The sequence below is a fragment of the Branchiostoma floridae genome, chromosome 5, assembly GCF_000003815.2.
Source record: "Branchiostoma floridae strain S238N-H82 chromosome 5, Bfl_VNyyK, whole genome shotgun sequence".
In the NCBI taxonomy this organism is placed as follows: Eukaryota; Metazoa; Chordata; class Leptocardii; order Amphioxiformes; family Branchiostomatidae; genus Branchiostoma; species Branchiostoma floridae.
In genome coordinates this window covers 8,869,382-8,893,075 of record NC_049983.1, presented here as the reverse complement: position 1 = coordinate 8,893,075, position 23,694 = coordinate 8,869,382, and the positions used below count along the sequence as shown (strand labels likewise).

General features: G+C 38.7%; 1 protein-coding gene across 2 annotated transcripts; it reads right to left on the bottom strand.

Annotated features, from left to right (window-relative positions):
• Positions 1–763: 763 nt before the first annotated feature.
• Positions 764–23,278, bottom strand: LOC118416033 (NEDD8-activating enzyme E1 catalytic subunit-like). Of its 2 annotated transcripts, XM_035821075.1 has the most exons (18): positions 23,099–23,278; positions 18,731–18,854; positions 18,208–18,288; positions 17,691–17,773; positions 16,757–16,837; positions 16,017–16,060; positions 15,715–15,779; positions 14,524–14,682; positions 12,187–12,289; positions 11,861–11,887; positions 10,263–10,376; positions 6,593–6,646; positions 5,303–5,339; positions 4,015–4,096; positions 3,181–3,281; positions 2,119–2,182; positions 1,816–1,870; positions 764–1,195 (listed from the first exon to the last, which is right to left on the bottom strand). In XM_035821075.1, exons 1-18 carry the CDS (start codon positions 23,119–23,121, stop codon positions 1,107–1,109), a joined length of 1,386 nt encoding a protein of 461 aa, XP_035676968.1. In that variant the 5' UTR covers positions 23,122–23,278; the 3' UTR covers positions 764–1,106. The 2 variants fall into 2 exon arrangements, with proteins under 2 accessions (XP_035676968.1, XP_035676969.1); XM_035821076.1 differs by lacking the exon at positions 11,861–11,887 and having other exon boundaries at positions 23,099–23,277.
• Between the last annotated feature and the right edge of the window lie 416 nt (positions 23,279–23,694).

Sequence of the window (23,694 nt, the reverse complement as noted above, 5' to 3'; positions counted from 1 at the left end):
AAAACTGATAAAAAATCGAATAAAACAAAATGTTTGGCTAAATGAAAAATTGCCTTCTGTATGAAATCTCAGTGGTCAGGAAGGTTGAACAAATAACACAAAACAATGGATACAAATTAATATATATAGATTTTTCATTTTCATTCTTTTTTGACTTTAGAATTTTAGAATATCTTCTTTCGTCTTCTGATATGTTTTTTTTTTTCAATTTACTGCATATATTTGCTCATTCACAACTGCTTTGTAAGGTCAAAAACTTTTTATTATTTTGGAAACTGGCAGAGAATTGATGCGTGCATGGATGTCATCCATATACGATCAAATCAACTTGACCAAATTCAAACACATGTCAATATGCAACTCATACAGATCTAGACTTGAACACATACATGTGTGTGTGAACAGGGCCTAAAACTTGCATATGTGTGTGTATCAGGGTACACACCGTTCTCTCAGAATCTGTATTCATCATCATATTCAAGTTCAACATCGTCTTTTTAAATCAGACAACCAACAAATTAAATATGTGTGGCCTAAAGGAATCTCCTTAACCGGGAGAGAATTTTCTGACCCCATTTCCACAAAAGTTTGCTCGTGGATCGGTCATAATTCCTTTACCCAACGCAGTCTTATTAAATTAATACTTGCTGATCAAATTTTCTTGTTACCCGGAAATCTGAAAGGGTGGAAAGTTTATTAGAAGATGGATTGAGTAAAAAATCACAGATAACACTGTCAAGGAATCTGCAGTAACACTAAGGAAAAGTCTTCAATAAGAAAATTTTATTACACAACGTTGTAAGTACTATCATAGAAATCACTGACATAAAGGAAAATTATCATATAAAGCTCTTTCTAAACAGATAAACTGTAATATCCTATTGGCAACTACCTTGAGACAAAGAATAATGTCTTGATGTACAAATTGCATTTGGTATTAGGCATACAATGTGCATGTAAGGGGCTAGTGTGCATATACTTGATTCTTTAAGTGTTCAGTGGTTCAGCCAAGTTTTGAGACATGTCAATTTTGTCCTAAAGTCAACGTAGACTTTATAGTTTGGGTACTTTTGATACAAATGTGGCTGGAGTCTACATGTGATTGTCTACGGGGAGAGGTTTAATTTGAAGATGACAGACTGCGGCGTGGTACTGTCGGCTACCACCAGCTCCTGTCCGTCTGCAAGACCCAATTCTGGAGAAGAGGATAAACATTCAATCTTAAACATTTAAGACATCTCGTAACAAAATTTCCAAATGATAGTGTACAGTAAGGCCTAGGATAAAACGTGTTGTTTCCTGTTTCCCGACCTGCCCTAGAAAATACTACCGACTCTGGACTTTTTTTGGATTAGGCAGTGGAGTCAAATAATAGCTTCAAATTAGATTAACTTTTTTATTCAGCCTGTTTAGCCTGAAGAAGGATAAACGTATCCACAAATTTGTAACTGTTAGGCACAAAATTAAAGTTTGGCATTGAAAATATAAGTGCCCTCATGCACTGCACTATATTTTGTTAAAATGTATTGTATAACTAGAGTTGGGCCAAAGTCCAAAAAGGATTAAAAAAAGGATGTGTGTGTGTGTGTGTGTGTGTGTATGTGTGTGTGTTATGTGTTTGCGCACACTTGCCTACATTTGTAATGATTTGAAATCTTTTCAAACTCTGAGTGGAGCATTTACCAAAAAGTATAAAATCTCAATAAAAAAAATTACCTTTTCTAAAAATAAACAAGAAAAATTAACATCCACTGATAAAGAATTAACAAAGACAACTTTCATAAAGAGCAACAAAACAGCATGAAAAATTCTTACCTTCTAATGTTTTTGTTAAGTTATCTCGTGTCCTCTTCTCTATTGACTCTACCGTCTGTAAGGTATTAAAACACGGGGCACGGTGTTAACGACGGTGTCTGGCCAGTTATGGGGTTAACTCAAGCGTGCCGTCTGCCGCAGACATGACATTTAGTTTGCTTAAAATATTCAGGGACATCTCCGCTGTAAAATGGAATTTCCTGCAGCCAGGGATGAGTGGTGTCACCTTGGGACACCACACTTTACTGGGAGGAATGACCGGATATGTCCGGGATACGTTAAACAGATTTCGACAGGTCTTACCTGCATGTACAGCGTTTTGTTCCTCCCGTCAACGATAGCGGTGACTCCAGGTGCCTTCATCTGCCTGTAAAGTCAAAGAGGTTGTGGTTTTCATTTGTCTCCTTCCGAATATCCCAGGAACAGACAAAATTAATCTTTATGCACGAGATCTTCAGGAGACCCAAATCTAATACAAGAAGACATTATTAACTAAAGGAAAGATGAAATGACCTAAAAGGTGAACAGGGTTGGAAGATGGAGAGATTAAGCGGGTCAAAATAAAAAAGTATGCCAACGTCATCTGTGAAATAAACGTTTAAGTGCCCAAAGTGGAGCAGGGAAAATTGCATTACGTACATGGGAATGGTGTACAAATGAAATGATGGGGCCAAATATAGATACAGGTCCGCCGTTGCTATGAATGATTTTACTAAAGCCCTAACTGATTAGCACTGGGAGAGTTCAGTTCTGTGCCAAGTAAGGATACATGTGATTTAACGAAGGATTTATATGATTGTGGTCTGCAGTTAGGAGGGGAAGCTGATACAAGAAGACATTATTGACTAACTTTTAGGGCATTGCCGTACCTTGCTATGGTTGACACTTTTTCATGATTTAAAAAAATGGTAATTCTACAGGCTTACTGAATAGAAGTCATAAAAAAACAATTTATCCTAAGTTATCCTAAGGATATACACCACTGAATCAACCAATAACATTACCTCTGCATGTGGCAGTGCTACAGAGGTTTAAAAAAAGGCCTATATACAATTTACACATGTAGGTTCAAGATAGTCAGTAACCAAGATTGGACAGCCAATGGCATCCAATGACTCTTATGAGCAATGGCGTCTATAGCCAATTAGAGCCAATAGTGTGTTCCCAACTTCCTACCCATAAAACTTACATGTACATGTATGGCCGATGGCATCCCATTGCACTTCTGACCAATCGCAATCCATAACACTTCCGGGTAATGGCAATTGCAATCCTTAACATTTTAACAGCCAATGACATCCCATGACACTTACGGTCAATGGTGTCCCATGTAACTTACAGCCAATGGCAAACTGCGACACTTACGTTGCTGCATTGTCACACAGGTACTGGATGACATCTTTCAGTTTGGCCGAGGGGGCAAAGGTGAACTTCTGGGGGACCTGGCTACAGGCGAGACAGTCCTCCTGTGGGTATATGGGGGGGGGGGGGGGATATTGTTGAATGAATTGTATTGATCTACCTGATTATTCTGATACCAAAATGAAGATAAATCTCCCACTTGGGTGCTACGATGTGCAGTAGTTTGATAAGCACTAAACTTAAGAACATAGCCTTCAGTTGCAGTATTCAAATATATGTGATAAACAACTTGAATCAAATATGGAATTATACTATCGTTGATTATCCTTTAATGAACACGATTATTGTGAATATAGAATGTATTACTGTAACCTGATGTAACGATAGTTCACCTTTATCCGTAGAGTAACCTATATCCGTTGTATATAAAAATAGGGGATTTGGGGATCGTTAAGTCGATGGACGGTAGTTTCACATTGCAATATTTTGAAACCCATGTTGTTGACCTGAAATCTCTATAAGACCCAGTTTTTTAAAACAACAAATATAGGTTACCACACAGATTAAGGTGAACTACCGTTAAATTAAGTTGCAGTCTTGGTGAGATAAAATTTAATCATCTTTGATATCTGCAAACTATTGTTTTTTCACTATCATACTTATCCTACTCATGTCAACAAAATCCTTTCCTCAACTCTTGAAAAACAGCTTACGTCAAAAGTCTATTTCAAAGTGGAAGAAAAGATTTAAAAAAAATTGATTAATTTTGTATATTAGTAACTGTTGAAAGACAATGAAGAGGAATGGTTCAAGTTGGGTTGGAAGATGTTTGCCTACCTTTTTCTCTGCTTCAAATGTGTACGTGTACAGGCCCTCTGTGTCGTTGAATACCATGTAGTTGTTCAGAGGGTTACAGCAGCTGAAATATGAACAGAGCGAGTGATGAGTGTGTGTGGCAATCCAACACACGTCATTGTAAGTATCTTTATCTGCATGTATTTCGAACCCAATTACAAAAAATCTAGAATTAGCTCTTGGACTGGACTATACACTTGCTATATATTGCTATACACTACATATACTTTCATGTTTACAGTCAAACCTGTATATTAGGGGCCACCTCTACAGAGGGGCCACCTGTCCATAGTGGCCACTTTTTATCGGTCCCTTGGGTATTTTATCTACAAGTTGCCACCTCTATACAGAGGCCACCTGTCTATAGTGGCCAAATTTGTCCGGTCCCTTGAGTGGCCGCTATAGACAGGTTTGACTGTATATGCAATTAGCCGAAGAATTTGCCATAAACTTCATTTCTTTGTCGCCCCAAGAGGAGATGGGTTGACAGTGTCAATGAAGATATTAGAAAACTGAACTTGCAAGAAGTCAAACCCCTTGACAGAGGCAGCTGGAGATCAGCTATCAGATCTAAATGACATACCACAACGTCCAACCCTTGCAAGACAGGGAACAATGGACGCTAATAAACTGGATATAGTCGGCACAACACACCAGCTTTGGAGGTCTACTGAAGGGTATATTATTTATACTGAACAACCTGTCACATCTAACCTTTGTACATCTTGCTGTAAGCATTGTTTAAAGCTAATCTAATGAGTATACTAAGGCCACACCAATTTAATTTCTTGGTTCACGGATTTTTTCATAAAAAATATGGAGCGAGAGGGCGAAATAAAAATAAAAATCATAAAATGGTTGGGGTAAAGGTAACGGCTAATCCAAAACATAAAGAAAAAAAGTTTTCAGTTTGAAAAAAGTACAAAAACGCTATTATTGTACAGTAACAGCACCTGTACCCACCCTTTAAGGAACTTATAATATAAAGGCCAATTTGCTACACCAGAAAGTTGGTGAATGGTTTCATTAATGGTGAAAATGTGCTGAATGGTAATTTTTATTTTATTTTTTTTTTCCAAAAAATAGGAGCGAGCGAATCCATGAACCAAGAAATTAAATTGGTGTGGCCTAATGACAAACTTTTGAACTCAATTCTTGGTTGACAACCCTGCTACTTGAAAGCATGACTAATTCTTGTTCTTTTCTGTGCTGGTATTAGACACTAATTGTTTGGAATACATTTACATTCACCAAACATTAGCTGACTTACCTTGTTGCAATTTTGAAGACTTCCGTGGCACAGGAAGCTAAAAGCAAAAGAAAGCAGAAAAAGTGTTTATGGAAACAGGAAAATAACAGTGAAATCCTATAAAAGAATAACACACTACACTAATCAATTTTACGTTTATTACGGATAGAGTCCATTCCAAGACACCATGCGGATGTTTGTGGCCATTGTTTAGAATTGATTTTAAAGTTTTGTAATCATATGTCTAGGACATTTGATACTTCAGAAATATTTGTAACACTGTTTCAACTTTATAAATATTTCCCTGGTCCTGTAAAACTTTGGAAATATTCATCGTGTGGAATTGGATACTTCTAATGGTTTCTAAATAATGATAACAGCATTCTACCATTATTTACCATTTTCTACCATTTTCTACCATTTTTTGTAAATGGTTCTGTGGGCTGGGAAGATAGCAATTCACACATCCTTGCAAAGTATGGTTGGGTGCCATGCAACAATGGCCCACCACAAAGGATCCAACAGTGCCCAGCAGTGAAATCTAAAAATATACAGATACAACAATGGGGCTTACTTTTATGGGGGCAATAAACTAATTTAACCATTTGGGGAGGTTTACCATTTTTTGTAAATATTTGTAAACATCAAATAATCACACAGAGGTTTCACAATTATTCTAAATAAAGATATTTTTGTACAGTTACTTTCAAAATGTTTCTAAAATAGTCAAAGGAATTCAAATATTTGAGTACTTTCTCAGTCAATTTTTCAAAAATAATTTAATTATTGTGGCTCAGATATTCTTTTATTCAAAATAATTCAGACTAATTATAAATATCGCCTAAAAACCCTCATGGTGTCTTGGAATGGACTCTAGACATCCAGGCAAACAATATTCAAATACAATTCAATTGCTACAACTTGATTGACATTTTGATTGAATTTTGCATACTATCCCTCGAAGTCAGTGTTTCAACCAGTTTTTCGAGTTGGCTGTACTTGTATTGAATTGTTCTGCCTGAAGAAGACGCTGAAGAGTGATGGATGTCACTCGAAACATCCGAAAGTAAGTCTCCATTTTTTATCCCGTCGTAGAGATTGAATTGTACTTGAATATGCTAATCAATGGTTAATTGTTTATGACGTCGTCAATATGTTCTTCCCACGAGCGATTGATTACCCTGCTGGGCTATGGAAGTTTTAAAATGCTCCTGTGATTTTTGTGGTTAATTTTTGGCAGTTCCCTTATGCATAATTGATGGGCAATCATTACCCGTCCCCAGGAGACTAATCTGTTCAATCAAGTCCAACCTGCAATGACTGCGTTTGTGGAAGCCACCGCTGGGATGATGTGCTTCACAACACCTGGAAAAAAAGAAAAATTATAAATCATAAAGATATTACTCAAATGGCAATTCTACCAAGTAATAAATTTTTTTTTTGGGGGGGGGGAGGGTTAGTGATAAGGCCATGTTGATTTGATCGTATGGTTGACATCCTCTGGGAACCCAAAAAACTGATGCAAGTGTATGAATACAAAATTGACACAAAATTGACACAAAATATGGCATACCAAATAATAGATTCGTCATTTTTGTTCTTTCACTTCTTTCTTGAATCAGGAATTGATTTTTGCATTTTTGATATTAGTATCGGTTTTCAAATTTTCTTTGCAATTTACAATATATATCTATTCTTTTTGCAGCTGCTGTGTACAGTTTACAGTATGGTCAAAATTTTTTGCGTGGAAATAGCCAAAAAATTTTACATGTGCAGATGTCATCCATAGAACAATATTAACATGGCCTTACTACAAAATGTAGAACTAAGCTGGTATATGATACCCTAACACCTAAAAAATCATTAAGATATAAGTCACCTAACAAAACTTATTACACATCTTATTTGATAGTGATTATTAGCACTAAGCTAGTGTGTCATAAAGTTATCATATGGCGATGTTCAACTTATCAGTGGTCTTATGCATCAAAATGAATGTTTCAATTAAACATGAACCTTTTTCCACCCTTTTAAATCAGATGGTTATGCCTAACAGTTTCAAATTGAAGAATGTATCCAAAATATCCTCTACTACCATTTATGCTACTACATGTATTACTTTAAAGTGGGATGGATACAATGAAAGAGGGCCTGTAGCTATTTCGAATTCATACATGGGTAACTGTTTAAAATAAGACCTTCACGAAAGTGAGAAGTTCCCTGGGAAAAAATATATATGCCATAAAGAAACTGGATGTGATTTTCGAAATGGTCAGACATTTAAGAGGAGGCTATGAATTCATATGCGAAGGAGGTGAGGACAAATTTTAGATAGTCCAAATGGAAAAAAGTAAAAAAATGTATGGATAAGGGTGACGCAAAATGTGTCAATTAGCTCCTGTAGTACGTGTTGTTTGAGTACATGAGCTGCTGTTGTCTTATGCGGGTGGGAGCACTGTATTCCAAGCCAAAAACATTCCATACACTGGCCTCCTTTTCTGTTCAGAGTAGGATAGTACATTCTCTATCATATTGCCTCTCTACCTCCCCATTTGAATGATTGCTTGACTATCTGCTATTTGACTATCTTATTACCTGGCAGGGATCGAAATACTTTTTTTTTTGCTACATGCAAAATTGCAAGTTGGCAAAACATTTACGTGCAATTTGAAAAATTTACATGCAAAATAAGACTAGGTAGTGATTGCGACGAGGGTAGCTAGCTTGAATCGGCGAATTTTGATTACATCTAGTGAAGCTACCGGAGAAAGTTACCGGCAAAAACAAGGAAGGAGAAAGACAGACATTCATATGTCGTTCTGTCTAAGACTAGGGTGTCTAATTCCTGAGAGTATTTTTTATGGCCAGGTATTTTCAACATGCAAAATTGCAAGTTCAGGACATTTTTACGTGCAAATCTTGAAAATTGTGTGCAAATTGCAAGTTAAGTCTATGTATTTCGAACCCTGCCTGGCCATCTAACCCACTGGACAGAGCCGCATGGAAGCGTGGTGTGAGGACTATCCGGCAGTACTGTAAATGCAAAAATGTTCGCGGTGGATTAATGTTCGCGGTTTTCGCGGCGGCCGCTTCACCGCGAATTTAAAACCATCGCAAACACTTTTCCATAACAGTAAGAGTGCATGGTGCTACCGCGAAATTAAAACCACCGCGAAAAGTCCATTTTCCCGCTACCGCGAAATTAAATCCCCGCAAACTTAAATGCATTTACAGTATAATCAAATAATGCATGGCTACTACTACTACTACTACTTCTACCTTCATTGATGAGCTTCATTCATATATAAACTGTACATAGTGTCTTCTCTGTTACAACCAGTGGAAGAGTGTACACATTTTTGTAGCTTGACTTGTTCACTGAGTTTATTGACCTAAAATGGTAACGCTAGTTAACCTTTATTCGTTGCGTTTTTCATCAAGAGTCAGCTTGTTCCAATCTGGCAGAAGAACAAAGCATAATTTCTGTCTTTAACATGATGATATTGTTGTTTACCTTTGTCATTCATCCCATCCACGATATAGTTTCTCTCCTGCCATGCTAATATGAAAATGTCTCAATTTGAAAACACCGTGGCGTTGCGTTGAGAACGACCGCGCTCCCGGAGGGCGTGACCTTTATTCGTTCTGACGAGACTCATTATGTTTGTTCGCTGCTAATTACTTTATGCTGAAGCTATTGTTCCTTTCTTGACATGAATGGAGTGCTCTAGATTACAAACTTATTCAGGCAACAAAAAAATCCCGACAACTACCGCTGAGTATTTACATCGCACGCAGTAGCGCGCTGGTAAAAAAATGAGGTTGTTGGGTCAGTAGACCGTGACGTAAATCGATCCTGGCGCCATGATCGTTCCATGAAACTTATGCACCTTTCGTTGCAACTTGAACGGCGTGCTGCGGCTAGTACCAAGCGGGTAATCATCAGTTTGCAGTACAACCATCTGTACAGTGTTTTGCACCCTCCACACGGCAAAATGTAATCCGATATATTTGTGTCAAAGGTCTATTCCGGCGGCCAACAACACTAAAGATGAAGGGGTGCGATGTCTGATATGTCACTGTTGTCAATGCCCTGGATCAAAGAACGAAAGATTCCACATTATCCACAATAAATGATATAAAACATTGCTGTCAGACTCGTGGTCGACAAATATGCAGTACAAATCTTGTTATCGATGTACCATATACCCGTACTGAGACTGTTGGTATCGTCTTCAAGGCCGTATTTGCAACAGTTTAACGCTACGCCTGGCTTGGGACTTTCACATTTTGAAAAAAAAGGGGACCAGAGTAAAAATCAATTAATTTGTCGATGTTCAATATCATTTCCATTCTTAGTGGTGCATAAAATGTTTAATAGATGGCTGCTTAATGATCTAAGAGAGAAAGGCGAGTTAGTGAGTTTATATCAAAGGTAAGTTTAAGAAATACCTAGTAATGTCGTCATCCAATCTTTTTCCCGCGCTTGCGACCATAGGTTTCTGGGACAAAACATGGCGACGTTCGATCGCGCGCGGCAGTTTGTGGCAACAAAGAGACGGTTTTCGACAATTGATCACACTTTGAGTCCAGTTACTGGTTAGCAACACAAACTTTATTGAGTTGTCTTGTGCATGATAATTGTGAACTGGAAGCGAATGTGATAGATCTCTGCCATTCCGGCGAACAACACGGTGACGAAATCCTCCCATAGAGCGGTAGGCTATTACAATAAGGGACGGTACGTTTTTGACCTCGCTGTTTTCAAATGCGTGGTCATCGGAGCCTTTTCATGAATATTCTGAACACTTAAGTCTCTCGGTTATGCATTCCTGTGGTTATTACTGATGTTGCATTTACCGTGTCTCCGTAGATTCCCTGTTTTTGAAAAAACGAATTAAGGTAACTGAACGAATAAAGGTTAACTAGCGTTAATTTTATGTATCACTGATAAACATATCATTGAGAAGATGATCTCTACCTTGTGTAAGTCTGTAGGTGACCCCGGATATTCCGTACTTCTCTGCCCGTTCCAGCGCCTTGTCGTAGATCCACTTGACGTGTGCGGGGTCGTCTCCGTCTATCCCTATGTCCTCTATGGTTAGTAAACATTTAGAGGCATGTTAGATACATGTAGCTTCATCAGTTTAGCAGGTCATTATAGAGAAGGGAATTCCTCTTACACAATGAAGAATTTCTTGTTTCATTGTCATTAGGTCACAGCAATGGATGACATCAGCGCGCTCATTAATTTTTCCTGATTTTGAAAAAACAAAACAACAAAATACAACAATGGTTTTATTAATTTTTCTGATACTTGAATTTCAGGAGTATTCTGTATAATACATAATTAACTCTGTAGCTTAAAAAAATCTAGGTGCATTGGTGCACCAACAGTAAAATATTAGGTGGAACACAATTTTTGTTGCACAGCGGACTCAGTATTTTGAGCCTTGATTCAAAACTCAAAAAGACATTCATGTACATTCCATGGCAAATTTATTCACACATATCAGCCTTTGGGATTACTTCATGTAGCATTCCCAGGATGATTTGCATACAGTTACCACCACTTACAGTTGAGTGATTCATTGCATTCACGCACTAACCAACAGGCTTTTAAACAAAGTATTTGATTGGTTAGGAGAATCAAATGAGAGATTGACTTAAAGGATAGGTCAGACAGAGGTCATAGCAACCATGTACATGTATACAACATGCAATGGTAAAATCATTACTGAACAGATATTAGGCCACACAAATTCAATAAATTGGTTCTCAGATTCGCATGCTCCTATCAAAAAAATTCACTGTACCTTCTATGCAGCAAATATTTCAACATTCAATCAAGCCATTCAACAACCTTCTACTAGTAGTATCATGATGGTAAACTGGATTACATGTAAGTGTCGTTAAAAGGTTTTTATAATGTGGGCATATATGTAGTTATCGTTGCAGTTTTCATTCATAAAGGGCATACATGTAAGTACGTACATAAAAACTGTACTTTTGATAAACTTCAACAATCAGGACTGGTGTACATGTAGTTATCGTACAGTGGTAGTGTTCATTTGCTTCTTTCGAGCTGAAAATTTATTAATCTTTATGTTTTGTATTATCATTTGTATTCAGTCTTAACCACGGAAATAAATTTCTCTTTTTTTGCCATCGCTAAAAATTTTTTCTGAAAAATCCGAGAACCAACAAGTTAAATTAGTGTGGCCTTAGGGTTTGAAAATACAGATATTTGCACAAATTTGAAAACACATGATCTAACTGTGACTACAGTCAAACCTGCCCAAGAGGACCACTCAGGGGATGGACAGAACTGGTCTATATGGACAGGTGGTTACTATGGCCACGACTTGCAATGCTTGTGTTACATGTAATGGGAAAAATTATCTAATGGATGAACGAAAAGTGGTCACATTGACTAGTTGGTCTTTATGTAGAGGTGGTCACTTGTACAGAGATGACTGTTATCGTCTTTTTATTTTCCTTTGTCAAGTCCATGCTCCAACTTTCGCTTATTACAATATAAAAATATCATAGTGTTAGCAGGAAGGAAATAAAATTCACCCCTTTCCTCCCGCGGCTTTCCATTATCTGAGCACCGGATGAACATAGAAGAAAACATTTAACACACAAACAAACATTGAAAGGCAAATGAAACAGAATTGATCAGAGCAGAATAGAATGAGACGGAAATGAAGAAAAGAATGAGGTCGTATAGATCAACAAGTCAAACGTAATACAGAATACTAGTACTTTGCACAATCGTGGAAAGAAACCAATAAAGGAGGAATTGAAATGTAACAAAAGACAGATTTGATTGAAGTGAGGGCTATATAATAGAGAGAAGAACTTGGAATGCCAAGAAGTAGTTTCTTGGAAACACTACTTACCTCCAAACGGTTTCTCTTGGGGCCATAGTAGTATCCGTACCCACTCTATACAGTGTTCAGGTAGGCGTGGGGTGTGCGCTATGGTACACATGGGGTAGGTCACCTGACCAACAAAATACAGTTATTCATGAGTGTAGCTCATAGGAGACAGATTAACAGTATGTTCATACATCAATATTACAAACTGGTCTTATTTTTCTGACACATATTACATGCCTATCCCCACGTACATCCCTATGTAGCTTTAAACTTGTCATGCTCTCTTTTAAAAGAACTGTTTTCAATAGACTAGTATTTTCTGATCAGTATATCATTGTATCTATTATCTAACTTCACAGACTAAGGGTAAGAAGTCAAGGAGGGCTGGAAACAAACAAAAAAACATAAAAAAAACTGAAACCAAAATATTTCCTCCACAACCAAATACAGGAAAACTGCAATAAACAGTATGAACACAGTCAATGAAAATAATAATAATGAAGGACAAATGATAAACTAATTTCAAAAGCTAATATATTGATAAATGCTAACCGATAACCACCAACTGATACTTGTACAAAATATCAATCACGATAACCAACAAAAGAACCGATAACAAAATAACAGAACCAAAGTTGTACAACAAATAAATCGAAATGAGAAGATACAGAGGTATACCCATGCTGTCTTGTCATATTACATGTAGTATTAAAAATAGAAAAGTGCTCACAGCCTGAAAATAAATAGAAAAAGGGCCATATAAGAAATGTGTTTGAAACTTTACAGAAAGTCTGTATATATTTTGCCCCAGAATCAGTGGAGGACAACATTTATCTTTGGCTTTTCCTTCCACTATTATAGAGATGATTTTCACGAAACCTATAGCTAGCATAACCCTCATCTTAAAACAAGACTCCACAGGACACAATACTCCGTGACGTAATAATAATGGTGTTTCCAGTGTGGCTAAGGCGTTTGATACCTTATTCAACTACCAACATGCCAGAAGAATCCATAAAAAGGATATTGATTTATAGAAAAAAAACAGACTCAGACAAAATAAGTTGTTCAAAGTCTGAAAGTCTCATGTCAGCAAAGTCATGACCAACCACAAAACCTCCTTCAAATTCAGGAGGTAACCCTCCTTACCGGAGGTAAAAATCAAAACAGATCAGAGGAAAATATATATACCGAAGGTGATGCGGAATACACCGTGTTGTATTTTATTTATGTCATACCCACCTGAGAAAACCACTGTTTTGATGCGAAATGCGCCAGAAGTTAAACAAATTTGTTGCCCTCGAAAAAAAAAAGCGTTGCAACAGTAATGAACTTTCGATGGCGCCGTACTCGGCCCACTCGAAACAGTTCGATTTATTCGAATGGAGCCCGTGTGATAAGCCCGGGCCGTACGGAAAGTCATCACCCAGTCCGGAACACCCGTATCGAACCTTTTCGCGTCACAGGTATGACATAAATATATATACAGCTTTTCATGTAACAATATTTCAAAGCACTGGAAGAGGAAAAACTGAACAAAACTGAGATTTAGACAATCATATCAATGTTTTCATTGTCCTCATCATCGGTGACCATGCCATTGTGAAATCATACGTGTGTCTGACTTCACTGACTCACTACTTTCATCTATTCATAAATTCACTGACTGACTCACTGCCTCCCAGTCAATGACTAAAGGGCGGTTATACCGGCTTTATACACATGTAGATACAGATACAGATTACTGACTCACTCTCTGACTCACATGTTACAGTGCCCTACATTTGTACTTACATTTGAAAAATACATCTCCATTGCAGAGTCAATACAGGCAGTGATTCCAGACAAACACACATTTATTCCTGTATACCTCCAACCATCTAGTATATATCTGTGTATGTGTCTGTTCCTACCCTACAAATACTATACCTGTGGAGAATACATCTCCAGTATACAGTCAACACATGCAGTGATCCCAGACATATATAAATACACCTTCATTCAATATTTCTGTCTCTCCATCCATCCATTCATTTATCTATCTATCCATTTACTTTATTCATTCATTTATCTAGATCTATCTATCTATCTATCTATCCACTCCTCCCTCTCCCCCTCCCTCCTGAACAGTTACATTACCATTCCTAGGAGGATACAGCTTCAGTGTGCAGTCCATACAGGCAGTGGTCCCAGACATATACAAGTAATGTTACACCTTCATTCAATCTTTCTCCATCTTTTAATCCATCCGTCCATCCGCCCGTCCGTCCGTCTGTCCGTCCATCCATCCATCCATCCATCCATCCATCCATCCATCCATCCATCCATCTATTCATTCCTTCCCTATAAGTACCATACCTGCGGTGGATACAGCTCCAGTGTACAGTCCATACAGGCGGTGATCCCCGGCAGGATGACCCTAGCGTTCCCCTTGAACCCCTCGGTGCCCCCGTCTATGAGAGGGATGATGGAAGACTGGTCCACAGAGCCATCCTCCTCGTAGTTTATCAGACTCAGCTGTGTTTAAATTCAGCACAGAAAGTTGTCAAGAAACAGTCACAAGAACAAGATGTTTAACAACAAAAAACAAGGTTTGAAAGCTACTGGCGATAAAATCAACCTATGTAATATTATAGACTTAGAAGTGGAGATAATCTTGATAAGGCAATCTGTTTGAAATTGATATCTACTGCACTCATACTTGGAGCGGTAAAAACAGTGCAGAAACAAGGGGCGCTAGGATTCCCTAGTTTTGTAACCCACAAAAATTAGGCCTTGATCCAGCCAGAACCTCTGTCCCACCAAAACATAGACAGTTGCTTTGCCAGTTGAGCTACTTGTACCAGTGTTACCTAATTAAAAAAATGTTATAAACTGTCATGACTTTTGATTGGCTGATGACGAAAGAAACAAAAAAGAACACTGGCCAGTAGGCCAGGAAAACTATAATATGTTTTCCTTTTGAAACATATATAATGATATCATTCTATGGGGGTTTTGCATGTGATATCAAAGCTACCATACTTGTCTGGCTAAACTTTAGGTGTCAAAGATAAAGATTTGCATTCACATAGTACATTACATAATACATGTACAAGCTCATTTACCAGGCAACTTCCAGTGTGGCAGACAATATTTAGTTACATGAATGCAGACACCCTATATCATATTACTCTCCTTAATCACAGAGTTAGACATCAGGCAAGCACCCATTACAGTTGCTGTAGAATGTTTCCATCTATATGTACAATCCATCAGAAGTTCTTGGATTCCAGCCACTGGTTTGCTACATGCAGTTCTCTTGATGGTTGCTAGGAGGCACTTGTAATCAGAGGAAGCATTTGATCATCACTATTGACCTCGGAAAGAATAGTTTCAATGCAGTCACCACCTTTAATCAATTTCTTTGTGCCACTTATTGTTTGGAAGCCAATGTTTTTTAATTTCAATCTTAATATGTATTAATAAACCATTTTATAGTGTATTAAAGGTGACAAACATTTAGTCGGATAATTTATTTATTACAAAAAAAAAAGAGTTGAGACTTACCACCATTCCATTCATCCAACGTCGTGCAAGAATTGAATCCAGCCCGCACACTATGATATGAAATTCTGTAAAAGATATTGAAAGAACAAAATTAAACATTATTTTTTGAGCTTACATATGAACAGCGCTCCTGAAACTGAACTTGTACTATAGTCATGCATGTATGACTTTCTGAAACACTTCAACAATCAGGAATAGTGTGTAGGTACGTACTAGTAGGTACGTCACCTTCAGAAAGGTAAAAACAATACAAACAGCATGAAATATACAAACAACAGGGCAAACAAATATTTACAACTCACGTCTGTAGAACTCTCCATCAAAGTCTTGAATTTTTGCATAGTGTCTGAACAGATCTCAAGTTAAGGCCAACAATGGAAAAACAACAGAAAAAACAACATTTGCAAGCATATGCAAAACATTCTTCTGTCAAGCTCTAGTTATACACGTATCATACATCTAGGCAGTCTCTGGGACCCGTCCCAGAACGTAAATCTGTTTCTTGGGACGGAAAAATTTCACCTTGTCCCAGGGCTCCAGCCAGCGTCCGTTTTTCCGTCATTTGACGGAAATTTGCTGCGTCTGACAGAAAAGTTTTGAAACCAATCCGTCAACCTTGACAGACAAAAATCCTTGGTGGAAGCTACAGACAGCTTGGGGACGCCGTCCACGGCCGTAAAAGCCACACACTGTTTGTTTTGCTATTGTTATGATTGTTGACAATGTGTGTCGGCGCCCTCTCGCATACGATAATCTCATTAAAACACATTTTTCAAGGTCTCAGTTCAGTGCTTCTAATTAGTTTTCGCGTTTTTTGCAATGATTGTAATTGGCTGACGGAAAAAAATTTTGAGCTGGCTAAAGCCCTGCCTTGTCCGTCCCCAAAATCTGTACTTGATGACATAAAATAGATAAAAATGTATTTTCATAAGCTTAAAATGACAACAACATGGTCTCCCTCAAAATGAGTAGGACTGAAAAATAAATTCAAATGTGGAAACAGCCCGAATGTACTTCATGTATTTCATTTTGAAGTGGATACGGTGTTACTCTGCATCCTGGAACTCTGGTGTTCACAAACTCTGCTGCTGTTTCAGCCTTGGGCTTCCCAACATCTTTGGGTCTGTCAGGGACACAATACAATATTGGTTAAGTGTAAGCCACTTATGAAGAATGATTAGTTGTATAATATTAATAGGAAAAATGCTTATTTGGGCATATCAGCAACATATATATGGCCTCCTTTGACCATGGTAAAACAACAACAACTCAGGGCTTGAAATACTACATGCATATGCAGGTTAGTGCAGGTAAAATTAGAGCTGTGCAGGTATTTCTGGTGTCTACCTGCACCTAACCTGCACTGGTTCATGTACTGGGTTTTATACATAAATGTCCTATGATGTAGGTGTATGTGAATTATCATTAGCTGCATTGACTGTTACCACCTACATGTATTAGGTATAAAAGAAAACATAGCAATATTGGTTCCTCAACAATTTTAGTATGATCCATATTTCCTAAATTCAGAGTGGTGCAGGTAAAATTTGTCTGGTGCATGTACTTTTCAGTGTTACCTGCACCAGTGCAGGTATGCAGAAAAAAGTATTTCGAGCCCTGACATCACATGTCACATAAATATCCTTCACTTACAGCAGTTTTCAGGTAGTTCCCAAATTTCTTTGACTACTTTTATTTCATGCCCAGTAAACCGCCTCATGGCGTAACATGGCAGGTTTTTACTAAACAGTACAGAGAGCCCAAAAGCTCCATCATATATAGCTGAGAATATAAGAAAGACCATTTTTCACAGATAATGTAAGAAAAATGACAGTGTTCTTGTCCTATTGTCGCTGTCTTCACTACGGATTGTAAAAATCAATGCAATTCAGGTATGCAATTGTCAGCAACTGTATCTCTGCTATGTTGACTTTCTTGGAATAAAGAATAAACAGTGAGAAGAAATGTCATCTGACCTGAAGAGGAACTGCCGGTTGAGGTTGGACACGTCAATCTTGTCCATGTCAATAACGTGGATGTTACGGAAACCCATCAGTGCCTGCATCACAGGGGGGCATGGTTACAAGTAAGTACACAACCAGCTATTAAGACTTAGTCTGGTACATAAGTGTAGATTCGTCCAGCTTATTACTGAAGTCTCAACCCTGACTAGATTGGAGTTTAGTGTACACAAAATAAACTTATTAAGTGTAAAACAGGGATGGTATCCAGAGTACCGGTGGTAAAACATTTCAGTAGCATATTTCTTGTATTATGTAACAGTATAAGAACAACAAATAACATTTTAAGCACAACATTTGACAGTATCATTTTTCTATCTCAACTAGATTTCCATCTACATCTACAAGGTAACAGGAACAGCCTTACAAAAACCTCTTCTCTATTTCTTTCTTGACAGTGGATACATTATGCTTTGAATGAAATGTTATTTATATGTTTTCTAGACATGTATATGTGTAGAATATATCTTACCAAGTCTTTTAAGAGCTCACAGCCCAGCCCTCCTGCTCCGATCACCAGAATCTTACACACCTCCAGCATGAACTGGATAGTCTGGGGAGGGAAACACACACTCGGTTATATGTGGTGTTAGTTAGCAGTAATAGTGTAATCTTACACAAAACACAGATCAACCTGCATGTGTAAGAAATGAAATCTCCAGAGAAGACATTTGACGCTCACAGGCGGAGAGACGTCTGTTGAGGGAAAAAAACATCAGAAAATGCACCTATGCTTGGTGTTATTTACTTGAACCACAACCTAGAGATGGAAAAAGAGTAAAGATTAGACAGGACTCGTGACATGGTGTCAGAAGTGGGATTCAGCCTGCAAAGTTGAAGAGAAATTCTCTTTCTTATCAGTGCTTCATGTAAACAGAGAAAGCGTAAATGTACAATACTAATTTTTAAAATATTTGGTATGACCAGGCTGGGGTTTAAACCCATGACCCCTGAATGCTCAATCATCGAAGCAATGAGAAAACTGAAGTATGTACCTCCGGACTGGGCTCGAAGTCAGGATGTGCGAATGGTCCGGCCCTTTCCAGCATCTTCTTGACATGGTTCCACCTGTCAGGCCAGCTGCCACCTGGGCTGTCCACTCGCCCATCCACCATCATCCTACATACAACACACATACTGATATTCAATGGTCATTGGTCATCAAGCGACAAGAGAGAAGGTAAGAGCCTACATGTATAATGTTCCAAGTATTTGACCAATCATACATGTACCAGCTCACCCTCACTTTTCTTGAGAAGTGTGTTAGGTTCTTTAGCATGCTAGTCTTCCATACACAGGGCCATTTAAGATTTAAACTTCCATTCCAAAGGATGATCTATGCCTGAATAGGCTTCAAACCATCTCCCTCTGCACCCACAAAAAATTTGATCCATATGGCAGAGCAGTGGGGTTGCTTGCTTCTTTCACCACAGAGACACGGTACTCTGATTGCACCCGTCATGCGTTTCTGAATGGTTCAAAACATTTACAAGGAAGATCTTTACTGATTACTCAGCATAGATGCTCTGTACACCACTAGCTCACTGTTTTACTACATTGATATTGGTTATTACAAGGATGTTTAACTTCCTTGGTTGTAATGTTACTATACATACAGAAATGTTTGTGGTAGTTTTATATTGGCGGTAAGCCATTTTCTGCGTGCTTGCCTCACTGCTTGTTCGTGTTTTTTGCAGCAACCACTTCACCAAACTCAAAACCATGTGTGAAAGTTTGTTCCGTCTTTTCCCCTCGTCTACTCTCACCTCTCAAATAAACGTACCGGTACGTTTATTTTTTTCAGCCTCAAAATCCACCCGGTACATTCTTATTTTAGACGGTACGTTTATTTATTTTTTCAAATTGGGGCTTTCATTACTAACCTAGGACCCCAAAAATATTGAAATTTTGGGTTTTTCTGCCGATATTTCCGTGGTATTTTTGCTCAAAATTTACTATTTTGGGGGGAGCTGCCTGACGTGACTTACCAGGTCCCCCAGTACCCACAGGGCGGGTCTCCCATGTGGCAAGCCAAGAGTGTCGGCTTTCCGAGGGAGTGTTCTTGTATGACAATCTTTTTCGTGGAACTTGTACAAATACAGCTACTAGTACAAATATGTTTCCTCCTCGTTCTCAACACTTTTTCCTCGTAACTTCCGCTCCTTCCTCCACTTAACAGCATTAGTATCATTTTTATGGAGGCAAAAAATATATAATCAGACACTTGTCCCTCAGACACTTGGTACGTTCCGATCAGGCGGTGGGAGGCTGTTGAAAGTTCTTCACGATAGCAGATACTTTTGGTCATTTTATCAAAGTAGAAACTAAACTAACAATATATAGTATGAAATATTTTTGAAAAGTTGGAGCACTGTTGCCATCAGATATGTTTCTGAGCATTTGTTACTGTCATTTAATCATCAGTTATTGTCAGTTCCACCCGATTTCATTCTATGTTTTGGAACATCCAAATGCCGTCAGCACTCCCCAAAAGTAAACCTGACTGGACAACGGGGCGGAGTCAAGTCTCTTCAGGCCTTTTAGGACTTTTACCGCCAGCAGGCATGGTGCAGTGGGCGGGGCAGTGTGCATATAAGCCGTGGGAAAGTGTTTCCCTGCCTCATAGATGAATACATTAAGCCATATTTGGTGTGTATCAGTTTCAAAGCTGGAGTCAAAATTTACAAAGGGCTCAAAGGAACATGCTTTTTTTCTATCTTGCGGTAATGCCTGCAGAGGAATCAGCAATACGATATGGATGTAGGGGGAGGTGTAAAATGTTAAATATTTTCTGTGTTCTTTGACTTCTTTCTCTCACTAAATTTCTAGAATTGATAACAAGAGATGCAGAGAGGAATAGGTGCTGATATTTGTAGCTAGCCTTTACACATTAAAAGCTTCACTTGGTCAGTGCACTTCTTCTTCCATCGTGTATTTTGGACCATGGGATGTAATAACTACGTGTAGCTCACAGCGAATTGTGAATAGATTACATATGTACAGGTCAAATGTATTATTCTCTCTCTCTTTATATATATATATATGACATTTTTCAAGGCCCAATCTAACCAATTACAAAAGTCCAAATATGATAAACATTCTAAGATTATGGCAGTGTGATGTAGCCATTCTTTTTGAAGTATTACAATTACAAAAATTTTCCATGATCACTTGCTTCAAGTTCCAAGTAGAAAATGTATGTACAAGTATCATGTAAATTTTCACAAAATTACGAATACTATAAATCAATCTTATATATTACCTTTTATTACAAAATGGAAAAAAAAGATAATATATCGAACAAGATAACTATGGTTATTCTGTTCATTATATATACAATTAACTGATACGGTACTCAGGCACAAATAAATAAAGAGAACCTACCTACTTATCATCTTCTCTTGGACAGAAGTAGCATGGACACAGTTTACATCGGTATGCCTAAACACCACAAACGAGTGCAAACGAGCAGGCAGACCCAGTTTACATGTCAATTTGGTATTTTTCCGGGGGGTACTTTTATTCCAGGGGGTACTTTTATTAGATTTTGAAGATTTGTCCGGGGGGTACTTTTATTCCAGGGGGTACTTCTATTTGAGAGGTGAGAGTAAGTGCTTCATGTACAAACCATACATTGTGCAGTATTATGATGTGTAGGAGGCACCTGTTACAGTGAAAACGGAGTCGGAAAAAATACTGATAGACTTGAACCTAATCTTTGAAAATTAGACACATATATCAAGCTACGGCTGCGTGGCGCATTGGATACAACCAATCCCTCGATCTCTGAAGTTTTTGGATGGGGAATCCCCAACCAAGTACGACCAGATTGCTGTAGCCTCACAAAGCTTTCCAAGAAATCGTTTTCCGGGAGGGACGTAAAACGAGGGTCCCGTCAGCCTTGTCAAAACAAGGCGGCAGGCGGCGATTTTAGCCGCCTACTTAGATTTTTCCAGCCGGCTACTTTGGGGTAGAATTTCAAAAAATAAAAGTTTTAAGTCCAGTGCTCCCTGTTACAAAATCCCGCAGCAATTTGTTTTGATAAACCTCTGGCAGTTTTCTGATAGTTGGCCCCCGGTTAGGGGTCATAGCGGGGAACCTATGCCGAATTTTTGATTTTTTTGTCAATTCAAAGTTTAAAGATAACAATAAAAGTTACCCAAAATACACCCCCAAACCATATTTAGGGGTCTAAATTTAAAAATTTTCCAAGGGGGAGGCCCCCCAGACCCCCCTACGGGACGGGGGGCCACCCCCTCCCGTACCTACCCCCAGCTCGCCACTTCGTTTCTCGCCGCAAGCCGCTACGCGCCTTGCCTGCTACTTTCATATATTAGCCCCCTACTCTAAAAGTTTGTGACAAGGCTGCCCGTGCTCAAGGAGGCACCTCGACCACGTTAATCAGCCTCATTACTCAACACATTGGGTACCTACAGTACTGGCTGCAAAATACACCAGATACGGCCGCGTGGCGCGTTGGTACACCCGATCCCTCGATCTCGGAAGTTAAGCAACGCGCGGTCCGGATAGTGCTTGGATGGGGGACCAACCAAGGACTGACCGGATTGCTGTAGCCTCACGAAGCTTTCCACGAAATCGTCTTCTGGGAGGGACGTAAAACGGGGGTCCCGTGCTCGAGGAGGTGCCTCGACCACGTTAATCAGCCTCATTACTCATTTGGGTACCTACTGGCTGGCAAAATACACCTGGTGATTATTATTATATCCAGTGGGTAGATACGGTTACATCATTGACAATCGATCACACCAGCACTGCTGAAAACTGACTGCTCTGTCAGTCTGTAGCCACCCTTGCTCAGTTGTTAAATAGGTGATTTCGGACTTTCAGTTTCGGTGTGTAAAGGCGCAAGGGTTTCCATCACTGTGATATGTAGCCGCACAGTCGTCTCTGCGGCTATGTGAGATGCAGCGAAGATAAAGCTGATGATGACTGTATGTAGTGTAATATGACTGAGTGAGAGCTATTGCAAACACTCCCTACCATGAAAATAAATCCCCAAGAACTAAATTCACTTACTGGTACAGGAGTCCAGAAATTACACATATAAATTTTTGGATGGTGAAATATTTTTTGTCCAAGTCGTATTTGTTGGAGTTGAATAAAAGATGTTTGTGAAAATAAAAATAAAAGCTTGGAAACAAAATATAACGAAAACACAGCACCAATGGAAAGTCTTTCTACGAGCATCTACATCGATTATTTCATGCAAAATAAGATGTTTATGAATTAATGTTAGTGCAAAATCGGTGCATGATCATGACAAAAATATGTGGGGAGGGGGGCATCGAACGTTTGTGAATGTTTCGCTGCGTAAAGGACAAATTTGAAAGACAACCACATACGGTTCGTCGACTTGATTCGCCATCCCTGGTCTTGGCTACTTCGTAATGTCTGTATTTTTGCTGTCACGTCGTTTCTGGCTGGTTTTGACTAGGAAAAGTATCACGTTGTGTTGGAACCGGTGGCACTAGAGCTATGAAAATATCCCAGGATGCGCCACGCGCCGGAGGGGGTTTCCCCAAGGATCTTAGCCGTCTAGCGGTTTGTAGTCAAACTACAGGCCAGGCGTTTTCGATATCGAAAAAGGTTTTGGAGAAAACGCTTCATTGCGATACTAAACATTTGTAGATTCGCGTGGTTCTACGTTTAGTAAGTTGATTTTTGCTGCAAAACGGTGACACTTATTTGGTCGTCAACTTTTCCCTAAGCCGAAAAAATACACGCGACCCGTTGTCGATCCATGCAACTGTCACCTGTGTTGAACGCGTGCCTTTGTTTTTTGCTTTGCCGGCCTTCGCCCGATTTCCAATCACAGTACTGAAGTCAAACTTATTGTATTGCGGTGAAGCAGACTGGTCTGTTCACTTTGTGGCTCTTGTGGTGGCCTTTGGATTGGTTTATCACAACATCCCTGTCAATATTCCTGTTTTCAGTGTGC